The sequence below is a fragment of the Hyla sarda genome, chromosome 8, assembly GCF_029499605.1.
Source record: "Hyla sarda isolate aHylSar1 chromosome 8, aHylSar1.hap1, whole genome shotgun sequence".
Lineage (NCBI taxonomy): Eukaryota > Metazoa > Chordata > Amphibia > Anura > Hylidae > Hyla > Hyla sarda.
In genome coordinates this window covers 133,760,490-133,782,184 of record NC_079196.1, presented here as the reverse complement: position 1 = coordinate 133,782,184, position 21,695 = coordinate 133,760,490, and the positions used below count along the sequence as shown (strand labels likewise).

Here is a 21,695-nt window from a genome sequence, read left to right as displayed (position 1 = left end):
AAATAAACAGAAACAGAGATGATCCACGTGAATTATTATTATTTTTTTATCACTGCCACTTTTCCTTTGACTTGTTACAAATGAATAGGACCATAGAACTTCATAAAAGAACTAAGTACTTTATTCCATAAGTTCAAAATCTTTTTATGATTGAGGAAAAATTCTTTTCAAGCATGAAACGCAATTCTTTTATTAGAAAATCCTTTTGGACAGCATTAGGATTTAAATCTAAAGCTAGATATTGCCGGACACATTTTAGACAGACATCATGTTGGATATTGGTGTAGATGACAGTAACATCACCCAAAAATTCCCAGAGAATCATTGATAGATTTAATTGTGTGGAATCTCGCAAATAACTCCACCAGTGTTTGGTGACATAATCCTGTAAGTATAGATCAATAAAGTGGGATAAATTTCTGGTACAAGATGATGGGGCATCCAGGGGGTGAGAGAGGGATTTGTGAATTTTAGGAAGAAAATGCTGGCATTAGAGATAAGCGAATTTTTGAAAAATTAGATTTGGCCGATTCGCCAAATATTTCAAAATCATTTGTTTCGATCCGAATAAAAAATTGTGTCAAATCGCTATTAAAAACGGCTAGTTCTGGGCAACAGAGAGCCTCAATAGGGGTGTAGAACACTTTGCTTTCCAGTAATACGCATAGGGAGTGTGCTGGGTTAGTGAACTAATACTGTTATTCATTATGACATGCAGATTACAGGCGTCGCTATTAGAATCACTGCCGCAGAGCTTCTGGTTGTGGAAGAAGTGTCAGGAGATCATATGGTGTCACAATTGGAGAATTAAGAGATTTTTTTTATATATTTATATAATTTAATGTAAATTTATTTTAATTTTTTTAAATCCGTTTTTTTGAGGACCTATTCTGGTCAGCATCGAACTGGCGGTCTGCCACGAGGCGAAGTACCACCTGTTCCAGCCCCATGCCTCTCAGTGCCCCCCAACCCCCTGACTGTGAAACTATGTGTGAAACTGCAAATGTTTTATTTAATCAGTTATGGTTCATTTTTATTGCTCCAACCTGTTTTATTGGATTCTTGTGGTAATTCCAGAGGCAATATATAACGACGACCACAGGGCCTCACAATTGAGAAGATTACATAGATTTTTTTTAAGTTAAATTGAAGATTTTGAATAGATTCACAAGTTTAATGTGCCAGCAGAATGAGGAGATCACATGGCAGCACAATGAGAGAGCCTGGTAATTGCAATGAGCAATCTTTAAATCCTTTTTTGAGGACCCATTGGAGTGGCAGAATGACACAGCCTGTAGGTGGGGAGAACATATGGTGGCAGAATGAAACAGCCTGGAGGTGGCATCAGCATGGGAGAACATATGGTGGCAGAATGACACAGCCTGAAGGTCGCATCAGCATGAGGAGAACTTATGGTGGCAGAATGACACAGCCTGCAGGTGGCGGCAACATGAGGAGACCATATAGTGGCAGAATGGCACAGCCTGGAGGTGGCATCAGCATGAGGAGAACATATGGTGGCAGAATGACACAGCCTGGAGGTGGCATCAGCATGAGGAGAACATATGGTGGCAGAATGACACAGCCTGGAGGTGGCATCAGCATGAGGAGGCCATATGGTGGCAGAATGACACATCCTGGAGGTGGCGTCAGCATTAGGAGAACATAAGGTGGCAGAATGACACAGCCTGGAGGTGGCATCAGCAGCATCAGGAGTCCTGACAATACCAGTACCCGATGACGAGGGTGGGTGAAAGAAGGAGCACTTGGCACCAGATGTGTGGCATCAGGCGGGTGGCAGGATTAGAATAGTAGCTGAGGCAGGTAGGCAGAAGAAAATGGCCTCTTTTGTCAAAAGCGTTGGTGTGTACAAGTAAGTATTAAGCATATGCATTAGGTAAAACTTAACCTTTAATAATATTCTTAGGATAAAATATATGGACCCAAACATTTTTTGAACTAAAAAGGCGAGTAACACTTGCCAAGAAGGGAATTAATGGGGTGAGAGTAGGGCCTTACATGGTCAGTTTTTACCCCCACCTATTACAATGGACCATACTCGAGGGTGTAGGTGGTACATGGTGTTTTTTGCACACCTTTTTTTTTTTCTTCAAAAAATGTTTAGGTCCATATATTTTATCCTAAGAAAAGTTAAGTTTTAGCTAATGCATATCCTCAATACTTACTTGTGGTCTGATACGGAGGAGTTTCTGTAACTGGGGAGCAACACCTTAAAGGGGTATTCCAGGAAAAAAATTATTTTTATATCAACTGGCTCCAGAAAGTTAAAGGAAAACTGTCAGCTTTCTCCCCCCCCCCGCACTAACAAGCGGTACTGGCTGGTAGTGCGGGGGACGCTGATCAGTTTGATCCTTACCGTGCCCGGATCCGCCACGCCGTTTGAACGTAATCTTCTATTTTCGGTATATGCAAATGAGGTGCTAACTGGCACTCAGACATCAGTGCCGCTGGCCGCAGCGCTGCCCAGCTCATCAATATTCCTCCCCTCTATCTTCATTACAGAGCGGGGAGAAGAGGTGGAGGGAGGGGAGGAATGAGCTGGGCGGCGCTTTGGCCAATGGCACTGACGTCAGAGTGCAAGTTAGCCCGACCGGTGGCAGTTAGCACCTCATTTGCATATACCGGAAATAGAAGATTACAGCCGAAAGGCGCAGCCAATCCGGGCACGGTAAGAATAAAACTGATCAGCGTCCCCCGCACTACCAGCCAGTGCCGCTGGTTAGTGCAGGGGGAGAAAGCTGACAGTTTTCCTTTAGACAGATTTGTAAATTACTTCTATTAAAAAATCTTAATCCTTCTAATAATTATCAGCTGAGTTGAGTTTTTCTTTTCTGTCTGGCAACTCTGCTTGTCACAGCAACTGATCAAAGTAGAAGAGGTTTTGCTATGGGGATTTGCTTCTACTCTGGACAGTTCCCGAGACAGGTGTCATCAGAGAGCACTTAGACAGAAAAGAACAACTCAACTTCAGCAGCTCATAAGTACTGAAAGGATTTAGATTTTTTTAATAGAAGTAATTTACAAATCTGTTTAACTTTCTGGAGCCAGTTGATATATAAAAAAAAATTTTTTCCTGGATAACCCCTTTAAATATTTTTAGCTGTATCCATATTTGTAAAGTGTTGGCGTGGCACCATGGTTAATCTACTCTGATGAATCAGGCATTGGTGGGTGAAAATCCTGGCTGATCCAAGCTTGATTCATCTTGGCAAAAGTCAGTCTCTCCACATTTTTGGTGGACAGGCGAGTTCTCGTTACTATGGCCCCCGCTGCACTAAATACTTATGGCACACTACTGGCCAGGCAGGACAGCTTTTCCATGGGGTTGGCAGGGTCATGTCAAGGTATGCCACCACCTGCTGGTTCAGGTCCTGCTCAGGGTCTACCTGCTGCTGATGAGTTACTTGACTATGTGGTTGAAGAAAGCTACTCATCAACGACTGTAGTCTCAGGCTGCTGCTGACGGAGCTGGTACTGCTCCTGCCACCCCCAACCCCCCCCCCCCCCGGGTCAGACCTGCGAGAGGTTGGACGATGGCGCAGATAGGTCAGTACCTCTCATCACCTCAGCCGCCTGTGTGGTGGAATCGTGCCAGAGGTAGCAACCCAGGTGCCGCCTGCCACAGCAAGACCATCTGCTTTGCGGCGGACTCTGGTGAAGACACCTTAGACTCCACTCCCTGGCACAGCCCGCATCATCTGCCACACATTTCCAGCAGATCTATGACCTCTCGTGTTCCAGACTACTGTTCTACTTCCTCCCGAGTGCCAGTCGACTGCGGTGAGTCTAACTAAAGTCGTGTATTTTTTTCCCTTTTTTGTTGTGCATTGCTCTCTATGTCTGTACTGCCTTTATGCTACGACCCTGCGCGATTGCTTCAACTCTACAACCTGATTGTATTTATAGTTTACAGCATCATTTTGCATTACAGAGCCATAGAAAAATAGAATGTATTGGCAGATAAGAACCATTTGTTCCATCAAGTCTGCCTAATATTCTGAATACTATCAATGCCTATGCCTATCCATGCGTGCTTAAAGGGGTATTCCAGGCCAAAACCTTTTTTTATATATCAACTGGGTCCGGAAAGAGACAGATTTGTAAATTACTTCGATTAAAAAAATCTTAATCCTTCCAATAGTTATTAGCTTCTGAAGTTGAGTTGTTGTTTTCTGTCTAACTGCTCTCTGATGACTCACGTCCCGGGAGCTGTGCAGTTCCTATGGGGATATTCTCCCATCATTTACAGCTCTCGGGACGTGACATCATCATTGAGCAGTTAGACAGAAAACTTCAGAAGCTAATAACTATTGAAAGGATTAAGATTTTTTAATAGAAGTAATTTACAAATCTGTTTAACTTTCCGGAGCCAGTTGATATATATTTAAAAAAAAAGTTTTTACCTGGAATACCCCTTTAAACTTGTTCACTGTCTTTGCAGCTACCACTTTTACAGGAAGGCTATTTCATGTATCCACTTTTCTCTCTCGGTAAAGTAATAGTTCCTGATATTAGTTTTAAACCTTTGCCTCTCTAATTTAAAACTATGTCCTCTTGTGGTAGTTTTTTTTTTCTTTTAAATAATTGTTTGTCTTTGTTGTATTTTATTTGAATTGCCCAGTAAAATAGCTTTGCCTAAAGTTAGAATGTGGCTTTTCATTAAAATATGTAGAGTGAAACAGATAATATTCAATGTAAGTTAGGTTAATTTGATTGTTTACCTTCTCAGAGCAGATACATCTCCAGTATATGCAGCAAACAGAAGATTTATCACAGATTTCACCTAAGAGAAAATAAAACAAAGATCTTTTTAAGTATAACAAATATGGGCAAAAAGTGGAACATTTCACTTTGGGAAAAAAAATACTCATATTTATTTTTACCAAAAACAAAAAATACAAAAGAATATGCAAAAACAATATTTAGGAAAATTTGAGGTTAAGATGCAAATACATGTCATTAACTTTGGATGACAGTTTTTGTCTTACTGTCATGTATGGGCAGGGAACAGTGAATCCCTAACTCACCAACAGCCACTGTCGCTACCTTTTGCCTATCCACCATAAGTGACAGATCGACAACCACGATGACAAACCCTCCCTGCTAAGTGCCAGGGCAGAGTTGTAAAAATAATAAAATAAAAAAAACAGTAGAGGTCGGGAAACAGCTGGAGGCACACAAACTAACAGAATTACACTAGGACACATGGTCAAATCAATGTCAGTCTGGCCAAAGTCGGCACCAGGAAATAGCAAAGTACAGGAACGCAGAGCAAGAGAAGAGTCAAGGGAAAAGCTAAAGATCAATAATCAGGCAGGTATCCAGTAAGCAGGCGGCGTCAGCTAAGGTATAACCTTTCCAAGACAATGAACTGATCACTGCTCCTAGCTTATATAGGCAAGTGATCAGGGATACACCTTCCTGATAGGTAGCAGAGCTGAGAACCACACCCAGACCACACAGGTGAGCTCCAAGCAGCTCCAGCACAACTAGAGTCATTTAACTCTTTGTGTTTGGCCAGAAACAGACGTTACACTTACCCTTCTCAGCTCCTGATGTCAAGTCAACATTCTATGTATGGAGACAGAGCCAGTGTCCCTGCTCTGCCCAGTGACATAACGTGTATGCCAGAATCATCCCTGGAGCTGGAGCCAGGCTCCGGCATTCCTGCTCTGCCCTGACCTGTGAAGTGATTGTCGCCATCATCCCTGGAAGAGACCTGCAAAGGTTGACTAGAAAGGGTGCTTGTGTCCATGTCCTGTTAAATCCCCTCCTGAAAGTGCCCTTTTTTCCTGATCTAAAGTAAAATGAGAGGTGTTGCATAGAGGGCAACAATTAAGGCAGTACTGCAGTCAGGGGTCAGGAGAAATATAAATATAAAGGGGCCCGTGCTCCTGGCTCTACATCACACATCAGGGCCCGTTCTTATTAACCAGTTAAGGACCCAGGGCGTACGCTTATGTTCTGACACCCTGGTATTTAAGGACCCAGGACGTAAATGCACGCCCATGGGAATTTCTATCCCCGCCGCGCAGGGACCCGACTGGGGTGACTGCGGATATCGATCAGCAGGTACCCCGCGTAAATGTCGACGATTTGCGCGATTCCGGGTCATACGGGTCTATGATGACCGGAAGCCCCGGAAAATAAGGGGGATCGGGGTTGTCCCAGACACCCACGAGCCCCCTGAAGTGATAGGAGTGAGGTGGCAGGGGTGCCACCCCTCCTATCCCTGATATTGGTCGTCTAGAAGCGATGACCAATAGCAGATCGGGGGCGGGGGGGTTAACTTTCGGTTTCCTCATACTGCCCACCCACAATAGGCGGGGCAGAACGGGGAAACCAACAGAGGACCAGCGCCGAAGTCCACTTACCCATTGGCGGAGGCTGCTGGCGGCGATCGGCTGCGGTGATCGGTGGGCGGCGATGTCGTGCGGCTGGCTCCCTGGATCCTACGGAAGCCGGTGAGTTGCCTAGCAAAATCTGGAGGGCTACAGTTTGAGACCACTATACAGTGGTCTCTACACGTAGCCCTCCAGATGTTGCAAAACTACAACTCCCAGAATGCCCATACAGCTGTTTTGGCATGCTGGGATTTGCAAAGCTGGAGGGTCACAGTTTGGAGATCACTGGTTGGAAAATACTGAGTTAGGTAACAGAACCTAACTGAAGGTTTTCCAACCAGTGTGCCTCCAGCTGTTGCAAAAGTACAACTCCCAGCATGCACGGTCTGTCAGTACATGCTGGGAGTTGTAGTTTTGACACAGCTGGAGGTTTGCCCTCCATGTGAATGTACAGGGTACATTCACAGGGGCGAGTTTTAAGTAAGTTTCCTGCTTGAAGTTTGAGCTGCGGCAAATTTTTCGCGGCAGCGCACACTCCTAGAGAGAAACTCACTGTAAACTTCCGCCAGTGCAAGTGTACCCTAAAAACATTACACTACACCACACTACACTAACACATAATAAAGGGTAAAACACTACATATACACCCCCTTACACTGTCGCCACCAATAAAAATGAAAACCATATTGTTTCCAAAACAGAGCCTCCAGCTGTTGCAAAACAAGAACTCCCAGCATTTCCAGACAGCCACTGACTGTCCAGGCATGTTGGGAGTTTAGCAACAGCTAGAGGCACCCTGTTTGGGAATCACTGGCATAAAATACCCCTATGTCCACCCCTATGCAATCCCTAATTTAGTCCTCAAATGCGCATGGTGCTCTCACTCTTCGGAGCCCTGTCGTATTTCAAGGAAACAGTTTAGGGCAACATATAGAGTATTTCCGTACTTGGGAGAAATTGCACTACACATTTTGGGGGGCTTTTTCTTCTTTTACCCCTTATGAAAAGGAAAAGTTGGGGGCCTGTCAGTGTAAAAAAAAAAAAAAAAAAATTACACTAACATGCTGGTGTTGCCCCATACTTTCTATTTTCACAAGCGGTAAAAGGGAAAAAAGACCCCCAAAATTTGTAATGCAATTTCTCCTGAGTAAGGAAATACCCCACATGTGGGCGTAAAATGCTGTGCGGGCGCACAATAAGGCTCTGGAGTGAGAGTGCACTATGTACATTTGAGGCCTAAATTGGTGATTTGCACAGGGGTGGCTGATTTTACAGTGGTTCTGACATAAACGCAAAAAAGGAAATACCCACATGTGACCCCATTTTGGAAACTACACCCCTCACGGAAAGTAACAAGGGGTGTAGTGAGACACCCCACAGGTGTTTGATGAAAATTCTTCAAAGTTGGATGGAAAAATGAAAAAAATTATGTTTTCACTAAAATGCTGGTGTTACCCTAAATTTTTCATTTTCACAAGGAAAAATAGGAAAAAAAAGCCCCCCAAAATTTGTAACCCTCATTTCTTCTGAGTAAGAACATACCCCATGTGGGGACGTAAAGTGCTCTGCGGGTGCAGTACAATGCTCAGAAGAGAAGGAGCGCCATTGGGCTTTTGAGGAGAAAATTTGTCCAGAATTGAAGACCACGTGTGTTTACAAAGCCCCCATAGTGACAGAACAATGGACATAGTGCCCCCATTTTGGAAACTACAACCCTCATGTAATGGAATAAGGGGTACAGTGAGCATTTATGCCCCACAAGTGTCTGACAGATTTTTGGAACAGTGGTCCGTGAAAATGAAAAATTTTATTTTTCATTTGCACAGCCCACTGTTCCAAAGATCTGTCAAACGCCAGTGGGGTGTAAATACTCACTGCACCCCTTATTAAATTCTGAGAGGGGAGTAGTTTCCAAAATGGGGTCACATGTGGGGGATCCACTGCTCTGGCACCACGGGGGGCTTTGTAAACGCACATGGCCCCTGACTTCCATTCCAAACATATTTTCTTTCCAAAAGCTCAATGGCGCTCCTCCACTTCTGAGCATTGTAGTGCGCCAGCAGAGCACTTGACATCCACTTATGGGGTATTTACATACTCAGAAGAGATGGGGTTACACATTTTGGGGGGCATTCTCTCCTATTACCCCTTGTAAAAATTTGAGGGAAAACTAGCATTTTTGTGAAAAAAAAATAATTTACAAATCAAACTTTAACAAAAAGTCGTCAAACACCTGTGGGGTGTTAAGGCTCACTGCACCCCTTGTTACGTTCCTTGAGGGGTGTCATTTCCAAAATAGTATGCCATGTGTTTTTTTTCCTGTTCTGGCACCATAGGGGCTTAAATGTGACCTGCCCCCCAAAAACCATTTCAGAAAAACTGACTCTCCAAAATCCCACTGTCGCTCCTTCCCTTCTGAGCCCTCTAGTGCGCCCGCCGAACACTTGACATACACATATGAGGTATTTCCTTACTCGAGAGAAATTGGGTTACACATTTTAGGAAGATTTCTCTCCTTTTACCCCTTGTAAAAATTCAAAAATTGGGTCTACAAGAACATGCCAGTGTAAAAAATGAAGATTTTTTATTTTCTCCTTCAATTTGCTGCTATTCCTGTGAAACACCTAAAGGGTTAACAAACCTTTTGAATGTAACTTTGAATACTTTGAGGGGTGAAGTTTTTATAATGGGGTCATTTATGGGGTATTTCTAATATGAAGGCCCTTCAAATCCACTTCAAATCTGAACTGGTCCCTGAAAAATTTCGATTTCGAACATTTTGTGAAAAATTGGGAAATTGCTGCTATACTTTGAAGCCCTTTGATGTCTTCCAAAAGTAAAAACATGTCAACTTTATGATGCAAACATAAAGTAGACATATTGTATATGTGAATCAATATAAAATGTATTTGGAATATTCATTTTGCTTATAAGCAGAGAGCTTAAAAGTAAAAAAAAATGCAAAATGTACAAATTTTTCATCAAATTTTGGAATTTTTCACCAAGAAATGATGCAAATATCGACAAAATGTTACCACTAACATAAAGTAGAATATGTCATGAAAAAACTATCTTGGAATCAGAATGAAAGGTAAAAGCATCCCAGAGTTATTAATGCTTAAAGTGACAGTGGTCAGATGTGCAAAAAATGGAAGGGTCCTACATTGAAAATTGGCTGGGTCCTTAAGGGGTTAAAATCATAGGGCTGCCTCTCCCCTTCACTGTCTGTCGGCCTCGGCTTTGCCACATACAGGAAGATGTAGAGTCAGCAGAATCAAGACTCCAGACGAGATATCACCTTCTTGAGTTTTCTAGTCCTGCATAAAATATAAGTTACATAGTTCATAAGGTTGAAAAAAGACCAGAGGCCATTATGTTCAACTTATATCCCAAATGTGTCCCTACTAAGTTGATGTGTGATGAGTGATGAGCAACCTTTTTAAAAGTTTGACTCACTGGTTTTCCCCCAACTTTTTTTAAATTACTGTTTCAATTAGGTTTGGTTTGACGCGAACTGGCATGAAATAAGCCCCTAATCACGTTTCTAACATTGTTAGCTCTAAAGCCGTGTATAACACTGCCAGGAATATATTCAAGTAGTTTTTTTTGAATTTTTAAGGCTAAGTTATGGCAACATGCGGTAACCCATGGTAACTCACAGCTTTTTTTTAATGCACTTGCTGTTATTTGAGGCTCATTCACATTGAAATGGTTGTCAATGGATGCTTGCAGGTGTAAAAATGCACACAAAGGTATCGGAAGCTGCAGTGGATTTTTTCCAAGTGCTCTAAAAATGATCCCTTTTTGCAGCTACAGCTTTTAAGAGCGGCAAGCAAAGAAATGGCAGATAAAGGGCACTGCTGAGGTAGGCCTCAACCTGGTTGTTCAAGTGGTGGTTTACATCTCTGTGATGACAATTTATGTCAGGGGGGGATAACCTGATGCAGAAACTTTGTCATTATGTCCTCCATCATAAAGATGCTGCTGCTACTGCTTCTTCCTCTTGCAGGGGTAGTGCTGCCACAGGGACTGAGCGAAGAGCGGCAAATGTACCCCCGTTCAGCAGGTGTTTAATGCTGGAAAGCTGTAACAAGCTGGCTTCTCAGAAGGGGAGAAAATTCCACCATTTTGGCTTTATACTGAGGGTCTAAGAGTGTGGCTATCCAGTACTCATTTCTTTCCTTTGGCAATATGCCTGTCACTGCGGACGCAAGAAAACATCCAGCTAGTTATCCTTGTCAGCTTTTCTGAGAGCCCAGTTTCTGCAGTCTCCATCCCATACTGTCAAGGTTGGAGTCCAACTCCAAATCCTCCTCCTTAGGTCCCACTTTTTCTATCTTCTTATCCAACTCCTTTCACTTTGAGAAAGAGAACATCCATATTGCTGGCAGCCAGATGAAAACTTTTCTCCATCCCTCCTTATTCAATAATCACTGTTAGAGTTTGCAGCATAACATCACTAATTCCGCTGTTGTCCTTGCTGACAAACCTTGTAGCCTCCATGAAAGTCCTGAGCATGTGTCAATAGCTGCCAATCCCTCTGCTAAAAGTCACACTGGCTTGAAAAATCATCTGTCTGCTGCATTTGGAAGACTGTCACCACTTTGTGCTGCTGGTACAGGCTGTACAACATGTGTAAAGTTGAATTCTACCGTGTTGGAACATCGTAAATGAGGTAGGTAGGCCATTTTGGCACAATAGGTGACAGGAGGCATGTTTAAAAGCATACAAATGGCTGACCCGAACACACACTTTCCTGTACATACACAGCACAAGCTTGAGACCAGTACAAGTTCTCAAGAAACATTTGACGACAAGATTTAGCATATGTGCCAAACAGAGATAGTGTGTCATTCCACCTAGACACAGTGCTTTGACAATGTTTTTGCCGTTATCGGTGGCCACGTCTCCTGATGTCAGATCACGGCCAAAGAGCTGTGTGAAACTTCCTGTTGCAGACTGGGCAGCAGCTCCTCTGCTGTGTGGCTTTTCTCGCTTAGGCTCAGCAGATGTAACACGGCTTTGCAGTGCTTGATTTTGCATCAATGAAAAAAGTGGGTGGAGGTGGGGTAAACTACACTCTTTCCCTATGGGATGATGCAAGATGTCCATGGATGAGGACCAGGATGAGGAAGAGGATAGGCAAGTGGTGTCAGCAGTTGAACCTGCATTGCCTGCATTCCTGAACCTAATAGGCCCAGATATCTGGTAAAGTATAACTATGATTACCTGTAGTAAGGGTTATAATTAGAGGGATTATCCACCATAAGGTGATTTTAGTACTTACCTGGCAGACAGTAATGGACATGCTTAGGAAGTTATTACCATAACACTGTGGCTAGCTTTTTGTGAACTTGTATTTCCTGTTTGACTGTTCTTTTTTTTACTACAAATGCCACAATTATATTTTCCTCCTTCCCACACATCAGCCACCCCACCCATTGAAACAAAAATGAGCTGCAGACCTTTGGTTTTCAATCAGGATGCCTCCAGCTGTTGCATTAGTTGCAGATTGATCCCTCCACCCATTGAAGCAGACAGGCTCCCTATCATCAGCTGACTAGCGAGTCAGGTCTCGGCCGCATTGCAAGCTGGGAAAAATCCGATACAACAGTCATTTTGTATGCTGGTAGAAATAAATAGTGAGGTGAAAATCACAGAAGAATTGTGAGAAAACCATCACACACAGGTGCAGACACTATATTATGAACTAACTACACTAACTTTACAGCTCCTGTAGCATAGTCAAATAAAAATAAAAATCCTGGAATACCCCTTTATCTGGCTTGATATTTAGTCATTCCTGCCTTATTGCGGAGGTGTAGTGTTAAAGGTGCTAAGTCATTATTTAGAGCTATTCAGTAAAGATGCATATTACCGTATATTGTATCTAAATTGACTCAGTGAAAAATCTCTGAGTCTGAGCAGAGCAAATAGTTGTGTGTATAATATCATCATTGTTTCCTTGGGTATAAATGATTGCCATTATATACTTCCTGCTGTATTCAGGGTGGCTCTGCTGCCCCTTTGTGTTTTAACCCCTTAAGGACTCAGGGTTTTTCCGTTTTTGCACTTTCGTTTTTTCCTCCTTACCTTTTAAAAATGATAACCCTTTCAATTTTCCACCTAAAAATCCATATTATGGCTTATTTTTTAAGTCGCTAATTCTACTTTGCAGTGACATTAGTCATTTTACCCAAAAATGCACGGCGAAACGGAAAAAAAAATCATTGTGCGACAAAATAGAAAAAAAAATGCCATTTTGTAACTTTTGGGGGCTTCCGTTTCTACGCAGTGCATATTTCAGTAAAAATTACACCTTATCATTATTCTGTAGGTCCATACGGTTAAAATGATACCCTACTTATATAGGTTTGATTTTGTCGCACTTCTGGAAAAAATCATAACTACATGCAGGAAAATTTATACGTTTAAAAATGTCATCTTCTGACCCCTATAACTTTTTATTTTTCCACTTACAGGGCGGTATGAGGACTCATTTTTTGGGCCGTGATCTGAAGTTTTTATCGGTATGATATTTGTTTTGATCGGACTTTTTGATCACTTTTTATTCATTTTTTTAATGGTATAAAAAGTGACCAAAATACGCTTTTTTGGACTTTGGAATTTTTTTGCGCGTACGCCATTAACCGTGCGGTTTAATTAATGATATATTTTTAGAGTTCGGACATTTACGCACGCGGCGATACCACATGTGTTTATATTTTTTTTTTTACACTGTTTTATTTTTTTTTATGGGAAAAGGGGGGTGATTCAAACTTTTATTAGGGAAGGGGTTAAATGACCTTTATTAACACTTTTTTTTTACATTTTTTTTGCAGTGTTATAGGTCCCATAGGGACCTATAACACTGCACACACTGATCTCTCATGCTGATCACTGGCGTGTATTAACACGCCTGTGATCAGCATTATCGGCGCTTGACTGCTCTTGCCTGGATCTCAGGCACGGAGCAGTCATTCGTCGATCGGACACCGAGGAGGCAGGTAAGGGCCCTTCCGGTGTCCGATCAGCTGTTCGGGACGCCGCGATTTCACCGCGGCGGTCCCGAACAGCCTGACTGAGCAGCCGGGATACTTTCAGTTTCACTTTAGAAGCGGCGGTCAGCTTTGACCGCCGCTTCTAAAGGGTTAATACCGCACATCGCCGCGATCGGCGATGTGTGATATTAGCCGCGGGTCCCGGCCGTTGATAAGCGCTGGGACCGAAGTGATATGATGCAGGATCGCGACGCGATCCCACTTCATATCGCGGGATCCGGCGCAGGACGTAAATATACGTCCTGCGTCGTTAAGGGGTTAAGGTGGTAGAAACAGTTTTGTTGTGGTAGAGCCATCTTGTGGCCGAAATTGTGTACTGCATGCTATTGTGTTTTATTGGGTTTTGTATTGATTAGTTTGATTGTATTTTAATTTATTTCATCTTAACTCATTTATATATTTTGCATAGACGTTTGTACCCTGTATTACTAATTGCACAAAATAATTACCTATCCTTGAACTCTTTTTGAGGTGTTTTTATGTCCACCTTGTAGGATCAATGATATTTATAATTTTTCTGTGATCCTTATTTTTGTGTATGATGCGCGTTCTGTGCCCATGGCAGAGGTCACAGAATAGAAAATCAGATACTCATCTGGCGCTCGCAGGATCCGTCCAGGTGGTCAATAAGGTGAAAGACTACAGGTGTGGTAAAGAGTTCAGTCTTTATTTCTTCATAAAGGACATGGGTCATGACCTGAGGAAGAGGGGCGATCCCTCGAAACGCGTTGTCTGTCCTTTATGAAGAAATAAAGACTGAACTCTTTACCACACCTGTTGTCTTTCACCTTATTGACCACCTGGACGAATCCTGCGAGCGCCAGATGAGTATCTGATTTTCTATTCTGTGACCTCTGCCATGGGCACAGAACGCGCATCTTGACAAAACCGCCTCGACTATCTCGAGAAACGGAAGGATACAGGCTGCCGCGGATCGCACTATTTCGATACCAAGCCCACAACGGTGTCGCGCTCGCAGCGCGAAACAATAAGGTGAGCAACTTCCCACCCCCATTTTTCTCTTGTCCCCACGAGGTAACGGCACAGGGTGCGCTGGTCTTTTGTTCCCTTTTTCTCCTCCCTTTCTAAAGCTTATTTTTGTGTATAAAGTGCTTTGCTTTATCCCCAACATAAATCTGGAGCCTTGCTGAGATAGGATTTTGTGTTAATTATTTGTGCAAATAGTAAAACGTCCCATAATCTTCTTGGCTAACCAGATTGTATATCTATCTGTGTATTAACTATTAGTAGTGAAAATGAGCGCAGCCAATAATGAAGCGGGCTACGGGGAAGCTGTTGTAGGTAACCCTTCTACCCCAGAACAGTTGATCCATGGTCTAGTTGAATATGTAAATTCATGGTTGAGTTTGGATCAGGATGTTAATGCGTGGATATATGAAGATGCCAGGAGAGAATGTATGGATATATTGGCACCACTTGGTACAGTCAGGAGATACTTAACCTATTTTTGTACACTTAAGAGTAATGTAAGTAAAGACCAATTGGGGAAGTGACGTCAGGGGGAAGTGACATCATGAGGAGAGGCTAGGAGGCTCCTCCCCCACGCCATCACCGCTGCTAACCTGCTGGCTTCTCTAGAGCTGATGGGGCTGGTCCGATGCGGGCAGTAAGCCTGAGGAGCCTGAGACCGCCGGGGGGAACAACTGCAGAGCCCCGGTGTCGGATGTGCACAAGAGTGAACTGGACAGGGAGCAGATGCCGTGACTGAGTCCATAATTGGAGCTGGAGCTGCTGGAAGAGGTGGAGGGGCAGAGCTGTGGAGAAAGAGTCAGGTAGCAGTGGGTTTGAACTGAAGTAGAAGTGCCGGAGTGTGAGAAGGTAAAGTTGGGAATGGGGATATTACACCCCATAGCACAGATATGCCCTCTGATATTTCTCACTTGTTATGCAGCTATAGATGAATACTTAAAGGTATCTTGTGCTTTCCAGACTTGCTTCATTGGAATCTAAATGTGCAGAGCTTAGTAGTTGTTTGATGGAAGCATATAGAAAAACTCCTAAATGTGGACTGTTTGCAGTAGTAATATACAATGGTGGCTCAGAAGAGTCAGAATTGAATATCTGTACAGTATATTCCTAAACAAGTTAAACTGCTTACTTGATATATATATAGCTCTACAAGAGAAGATTAAATACACTGTATAGCCCAGACTTGCTGCACTGGATTTGAATGGGCGGAGTCTGATGAATTAGCCAATATCAGCTGATATATTGGTGGTGTGTGATATACTACCTACTGGGGAGTCTGTAAACAAAAAAATATTGGGGGGAAAATCCCTTAATGTGACGCGAGGAATCTCTGGGTAGCGACATCTTATTTTTTTTTTTTTTTTTTTTTTTTTTTTTTTTTAAAGCCGAGGAACGTGCTTTCGATTCACCCAAAGTGCAAGAAAAAGTGCAAACGTGTTACACTAAAAAAACGTGCACAAAGGATGCGGTCTATCGCAAGCCCTTCTCCGATAGGAGAGAGGCCCCCCAACAAACCTTACCCTTCGCCTCCGGACCAAAAGGTACCTGCGAGGTTCCAGGTTCGATGTCCCTTTTCGCCGAAGCTACTAGGGGACCACAAATGCTCCCGGCATCCCCCTTGGCGTTAGCCAAGGTATCTGCCCGCAGAGCCGATTACGGTAGGTACCCTGCCAAAGCAGGAGTACCCGGGGTGTTTGCAGGGAGGTGCGGAACCTAATGGCCACACACACCTCCCCTAGACCGCCAGGAGGGACACCCAGAAGGGCTACCGCATCCTGACAAATCCTGTGAACACACAACACGCAAAAAGTGACACAGTGAGACAAAAAAGAAATAAATAAGTGAATGTGTGCAGATATACTGCCCGGACATCCGGCCGGATCTATAAAAATTTCTCTGATCCTAGCCAGAAGGCCGGGAATCAAGAGGTGAGTGCCACAAGGTGAAGAGATTATGGTGCCCGTGCTTCAACTCAGTGAGCCTATTCTCCCAGTGAGTTTCGGCACCTCGGGGTCACCACTCCCCGAGGCACAAAGTACCTCGGCTCTAGACCCTCTCAGCCTCATGGCGAGACCCGGAGGGAACAGGTCACATCGGGGCAGCCGTCGAGCTGATTCCTCAGAACCAGCCCCGGAAAGCCCTGGTACACCTGCATCCTCCATGCAGCACCCATCCCCACCAGCCCCATACCGGCGTTACTGTCCACCGGCATGAAAAACTGATAAGAACAGATACTACACTTGATCTTAGCCAAAAGGCCGAGAAGCGAGTAGCGACATCTTATGGGAGAGTGTTTGGAGTCAATGCTTGAAAAGATAGAGCTTGAAGTCACCCAGTTGTAGGAGACACACCTGTGGAGTGTGTTATACTAACTGGTGGAGAGCCCATATCTGGGAATTGTTTGCTAGGAGTTACTGAGACACAGAAGGTTAAAGGGGTATTTCAGGCCAAAACTTTTTTTTATATATCAACTGGCTCTGGAAAGTTAAACAGATTTGTAAATTAAGTATGCAAATTTAACCACACCTCAAGAATATCACCCTACTGGGTACACAATGAATAAAAAATGAGACAGATGGTTTCTGAAAAAAGGCTAATTTTAATAAAAAACTGAAATATCAATATAAAATAGTAGTTAAAAGATCAGAGCATTAGTAATAATAAACTGTCATTGGGCCCTAATGACAGATAGATGTTGAAGCAACTACCTAAACAATTCTAGGATAGTCCATGGATATTGCTTCGAATTGGACCGTTAGTCCGGCAAAAAAATACAGTAGATGTTTCAATGATGGCACAATTTTTAAAGTGGCATTAGATGGGTTCGCTCACAGTTTGTATAGAATGAATGGAACAGTCTCACCCTGGCTGCTGGTTCCGCACTGCGGCGGGCCAATGGAAACAAGTGCTGTATTCTCTGCGATGTTCTCGGTGTGAATGCCTTGGCAGCTAGAGAGTAGCAAGGAGCTCCCTCGTTAGCGGTCCGTGGTGTCAGCAAACATAGATGTCGGTAACGGACTCACACTGGAAGCAGCAGACTTGTGGTAGGCTCAGTGAGCGAGATCAGTAGTTAGTGCAGCAGGTGGTTTGGGTTGCGAACTTCCGTGCCGGCTAAAGTTCAGATGTTGTTGGTAATTAAGGTAGTGCTTGTATAGCGCTCTGTTCAGATGAAACGGCCTAGACGCGTTTCAGGGTGCTCAAATTGACCCCTTCTTCAGTAGGCAAGTAGCAGGTTGTGAGCTGCACACACAGTCTCTTTTTTTTCCCTTAGATTTGTAAATTACTTCGATTAGAAAAATCTTAATCCTTCCAATAGTTATTAGCTTCTGAAGTTGAGTTGTTGTTTTCTGTCTAACTGCTCTCTGATGACTCACGTCCCGGGAGCTGTGCAGTTCCTATGGGGATATTTTCCCGTCATGCACAGCTCCCGGGACGTGAAATCATCAATGAGCAGTTAGACAGAAAACTTCAGAAGCTAATAACTATTGGAAGGATTAAGATTTTTTAATAGAAGTAATTTACAAATCTGTTTAACTTTCCGGAGCCAGTTGATATATATAAAAAAGTTTTTGCCTGGAATACCCCTTTAAATCAAGAAAAAAAGCACACAGTTGGGAAAAATCCCTGCTGCGGATGGTGGAGTTTTATAGCAAAGTTGTTTGGTCAACACTAAAAACGCTGAGAGCTAAAGCCTGCTCAAATAAGTTAAATTATCTCCACCCGCTGGTCTGTATACTTGACTTGAAGCTGTATACAAGAAAGTAAAACACCTTGTGTGTCTCATATTTGAACTGGGCGGTATGCAAGATATATAATCCTCTGGAGAGATTATAAATAACTACTGACTGAAAAGTGTTGGTATTAACATCTCTACAGTATATAACTGAATAAAAATGTTTAAAGGAAATCTGTCATCAGAATCACCCGCACTAAACCTGTTACACAGGCTTGTAGTGCGGGTGATCCTGATTAAAACGCTACTTACCTGGTTAAAAATGGTTGATCGGTTCTTCAGATATCTTTATTTTTAGTTTTCTGTTATTCCCTGGCTTGGGACTCAGTGGGAGGTGTTATCATCTGGGACTTGGCCACACGTCATTCTAGCTGGGCGGAGCTGCCGCCCGGCTCATGAATATTCATGACCTTATCCTCATGCACCAGATTGAGAAAGAAGAATTAGACCAGGAGGATAAGTTCATGAATATTCATGAGCCGGGCGGCAGCTCCGCCCAGCTAGAATGACGTGTGGCCAAGTCCCAGATGATAACACCTCCGACTGAGTCCCAAGTCAGGGAATAACAGAAAACTAAAGATAAAGATATCTGAAGAACCGCTCAACCATTTTTAACCAGGTAAGGAGCGTTTTAATCAGGATCACCCGCACTACAAGCCTGTGTAACAGGTTTAGTGTGGGTGATTCTGATGACAGATTTCCTTTAACTCCTCCATTAGCCGACCAGTTAAAGCGATATACAGCCGTGTATTAACTAGCAAAAACTCCCAGCCCAGTCCAGGCCCACTACATTAGATCCCATTGAAGTACCGATGGGCTGTAGAAGGTCAAAACAAGGGAAAACTCACTTTCTTAAATGAGAATTAATATCTTCTGGAAAAGATTTTCTAGCCGTGGAGTGTGGAATTTATAGTAGCAACAACTATCAATATAAAAAAGCCATCTTACTGTCAAATATGGGCAGGGAAGGAGTGCACACAATTCTCGCCCACTCCCCCTGTCCCTGCCTACTTGCATACCTGTCCTAAATAACAGGTCCACAACCATGAAGACATTCCCTTTCTATATACGTGAGGGACGTATTTGTCAAAATAATAAACTACAATGACACAGTCTTAAGTCCAGGGACAGAAATAACAGACAGACTAACAAGAAAGACTAAACACTCACACAATAGGTCCAATGTCAACTATCCATGTCTGAAGCCCGGAGAAGTCACAGTACAAATTCGCTAATACCAGAGAGAATAGTTTTTGTCGACCACGTTTTTGCCTGCAGTCGGGAAACCGCATACAGCCGAAAACAAGCCGACCAGAGGCTGCGGTTCACTCCGGCCGGCTCATAGACATGCATTAAATACGGTTGCCAAATCCGGCTGAGTGCGGGCGCCGCAATCAAGCCCCCTCCTCCCAGCCGTATGCGGGAACCGTATTTAACGAAACGTGGTGTGAGCCCAGCCTAAGCTGTCAGAACTTTTTAACCCTACCGGTTCTGACAGTACCCCCCCCCCCATTTTAGGAGGGGCCACCGGACCATTCACCACCTGAGAGTAAAGAGGTCTTGACTTGGATACAGATGGACCATTAATGTCCTCATCTGTATCCTCATCCTCCAAATCACACCAGTCATTGGTGTCCTCACAGTCATCCTCCAGACCCTCAATACTACCCCCTGACCCCAAATCAACTGGAGTGCTCTTCAGACTCTTATTGCTAATTATGTCACAAGATGCCGATTTAACCAGAGGCTTATGCAAAACAGGCTTTATAATACTTTTAGAATTAACATCCGATTGTACATTAGTAGGAACAATGAAGAACTCTGCCAGGTGTAGCTCTCTGGGAGGCATGACATACCTGTGCGCCCAGTGGCCACCACGACTGCCACTTGGACGCTGACGCTTGACACAGGAGGCGATGAAATGAGTGTCCTCACCACAGTAGAAACACAGGCCATAGAGTTGACGAAAACTCTTGCGTTCTTCCTGGGATTCGAATGGACCCTATCTGCATTGACTCATCCTCAGGGATAAATTTGGAAACCGGAGAGGAATCAAGCAGGACAGGAAATACAGAGGATGAAGAACACTCCCATTTGTGTTCTCGCAAATGTCTATCCAATCGTACAGCTAGAGTCATGGCTTGGTCAAGGGTGTCAGGAGAGGGATATATAACTGACAACCCTAGTCTGAACTGATAAATCAAGGCTGGAGCATTCCAGTTGGAGGCAACACACCATTTTCTAAAATCAACACAGTATTCCTCTACTGGTCTGCAACCCTGCTTTAACCCCTTGAAGATCCAGCCCATTTTCACCTTAAGGACCTGCCCATTTTTTGCACATCTGACCACTATCACTTTAAGCATTAATAACTCTGGGATGCTTTTACTTTTCATTCTGATTCCGAGATTGTTTTTCGTGACATATTCTACTTCATGTTAGTGGTAAATTTTTGTCGATACTTGAATCATTTCTTGGTGAAAAATTCAAACACTTTATGAAAAAATTGAAAATGTTGCATTTTTCTAACTGACGCTCTCTGCTTGTAAGGAAACAGACATTCCAAATAAATGATGTATTGATTCACAAATACAATATGTCTACTTTATATTTTCATCATAAAGTTGACATGTTTTTACTTTTTGAAGACATCAGAGGGCTTCAAAGTTCAGCAGCAATTTTCCAATTTTTTACCAAATTTTCAAAATCGGAATTTGTCAGGGACCAGTTCCGTTTTGAAGTGGATTTGAAGGGACTTCACATTAGAAATACCCCACAAATGACCCCATTATAAAAACTGCACCCCTCAAAGTATCCAAAATGACATTCAGTAAGTGTGTTAACCCTTTAGGTGTTTCACAGGAATAGCAAAAATGTGAAGGAGAAAATTCAAAATCTTCATTTTTTACACTCGCATGTTCTTGTAGACCCAGTTTTTGAATTTTGAATTACAAGGAGTAATAGGAGAAAAAGTCCCCCAAAATTTGTAACCCAATTTCTCTCGAGTAAGAAAATACCTCATATGTGCATGTCAAGTGTTTGGCGGGTGCAGTAGAGTGCTCAGAAGAGAAGGAGCGACAATGGGATTTGGGAGAGTGAATTTTTCTGAAATGGTTTTTGGGGGGCATGTTGCATTTAGGAAGCCCCTATGGTGCCAGAACAGCAGAAAACCCCCACATGGCATACCATTTTGGAAACTACAACCCTCAAGGCACGTAACAAGGGGTCCAGTGAGCCTTAACACCCCACAGGTGTTTGACGACTTTTCATTAAAGTCGGATGTGTAAATTAAAAAAAAAAATTTTTTCACTAAAGTGAAGTTTTTCCCCCCAAATTTACCATTTTTACATAGGGTAATGGGAGAAAATGCCCCCTAAAATTATTTTGAACTCCACCTCTTCTGAGTCTGGAAATACCCCATGTTAGGACGTAAAATGCTCTGGGGGCAAACTACAATGCTCAGAAGAGAAGGAGTCACATTTGGCTTTTGGAAAGCAAATTTTGCTGAAATAGTTTTTGGGGGGCATGTCGCATTTAGGAAGCCCA

At 43.1% G+C, this 21,695-nt stretch overlaps 1 protein-coding gene and 1 non-coding gene across 2 annotated transcripts in view; both read right to left on the bottom strand.

The window, feature by feature from the left end:
• The window catches only part of LOC130284872 (glutaminase kidney isoform, mitochondrial-like), a 1,293,621-nt gene that overhangs the window by 55,266 nt on the left and 1,216,660 nt on the right, over window positions 1-21,695 (bottom strand). The window contains exon 15 of the mRNA XM_056535756.1: window positions 4,743-4,804. Coding sequence (XP_056391731.1) covers window positions 4,743-4,804 — 62 coding nt within the window. The remainder of the gene's footprint in view (window positions 1-4,742; window positions 4,805-21,695) is intronic.
• On the bottom strand, window positions 16,499-16,686 carry LOC130290047 (U2 spliceosomal RNA). The gene has a single exon (XR_008847496.1). It is a non-coding gene; the product is annotated as a U2 spliceosomal RNA (small nuclear RNA).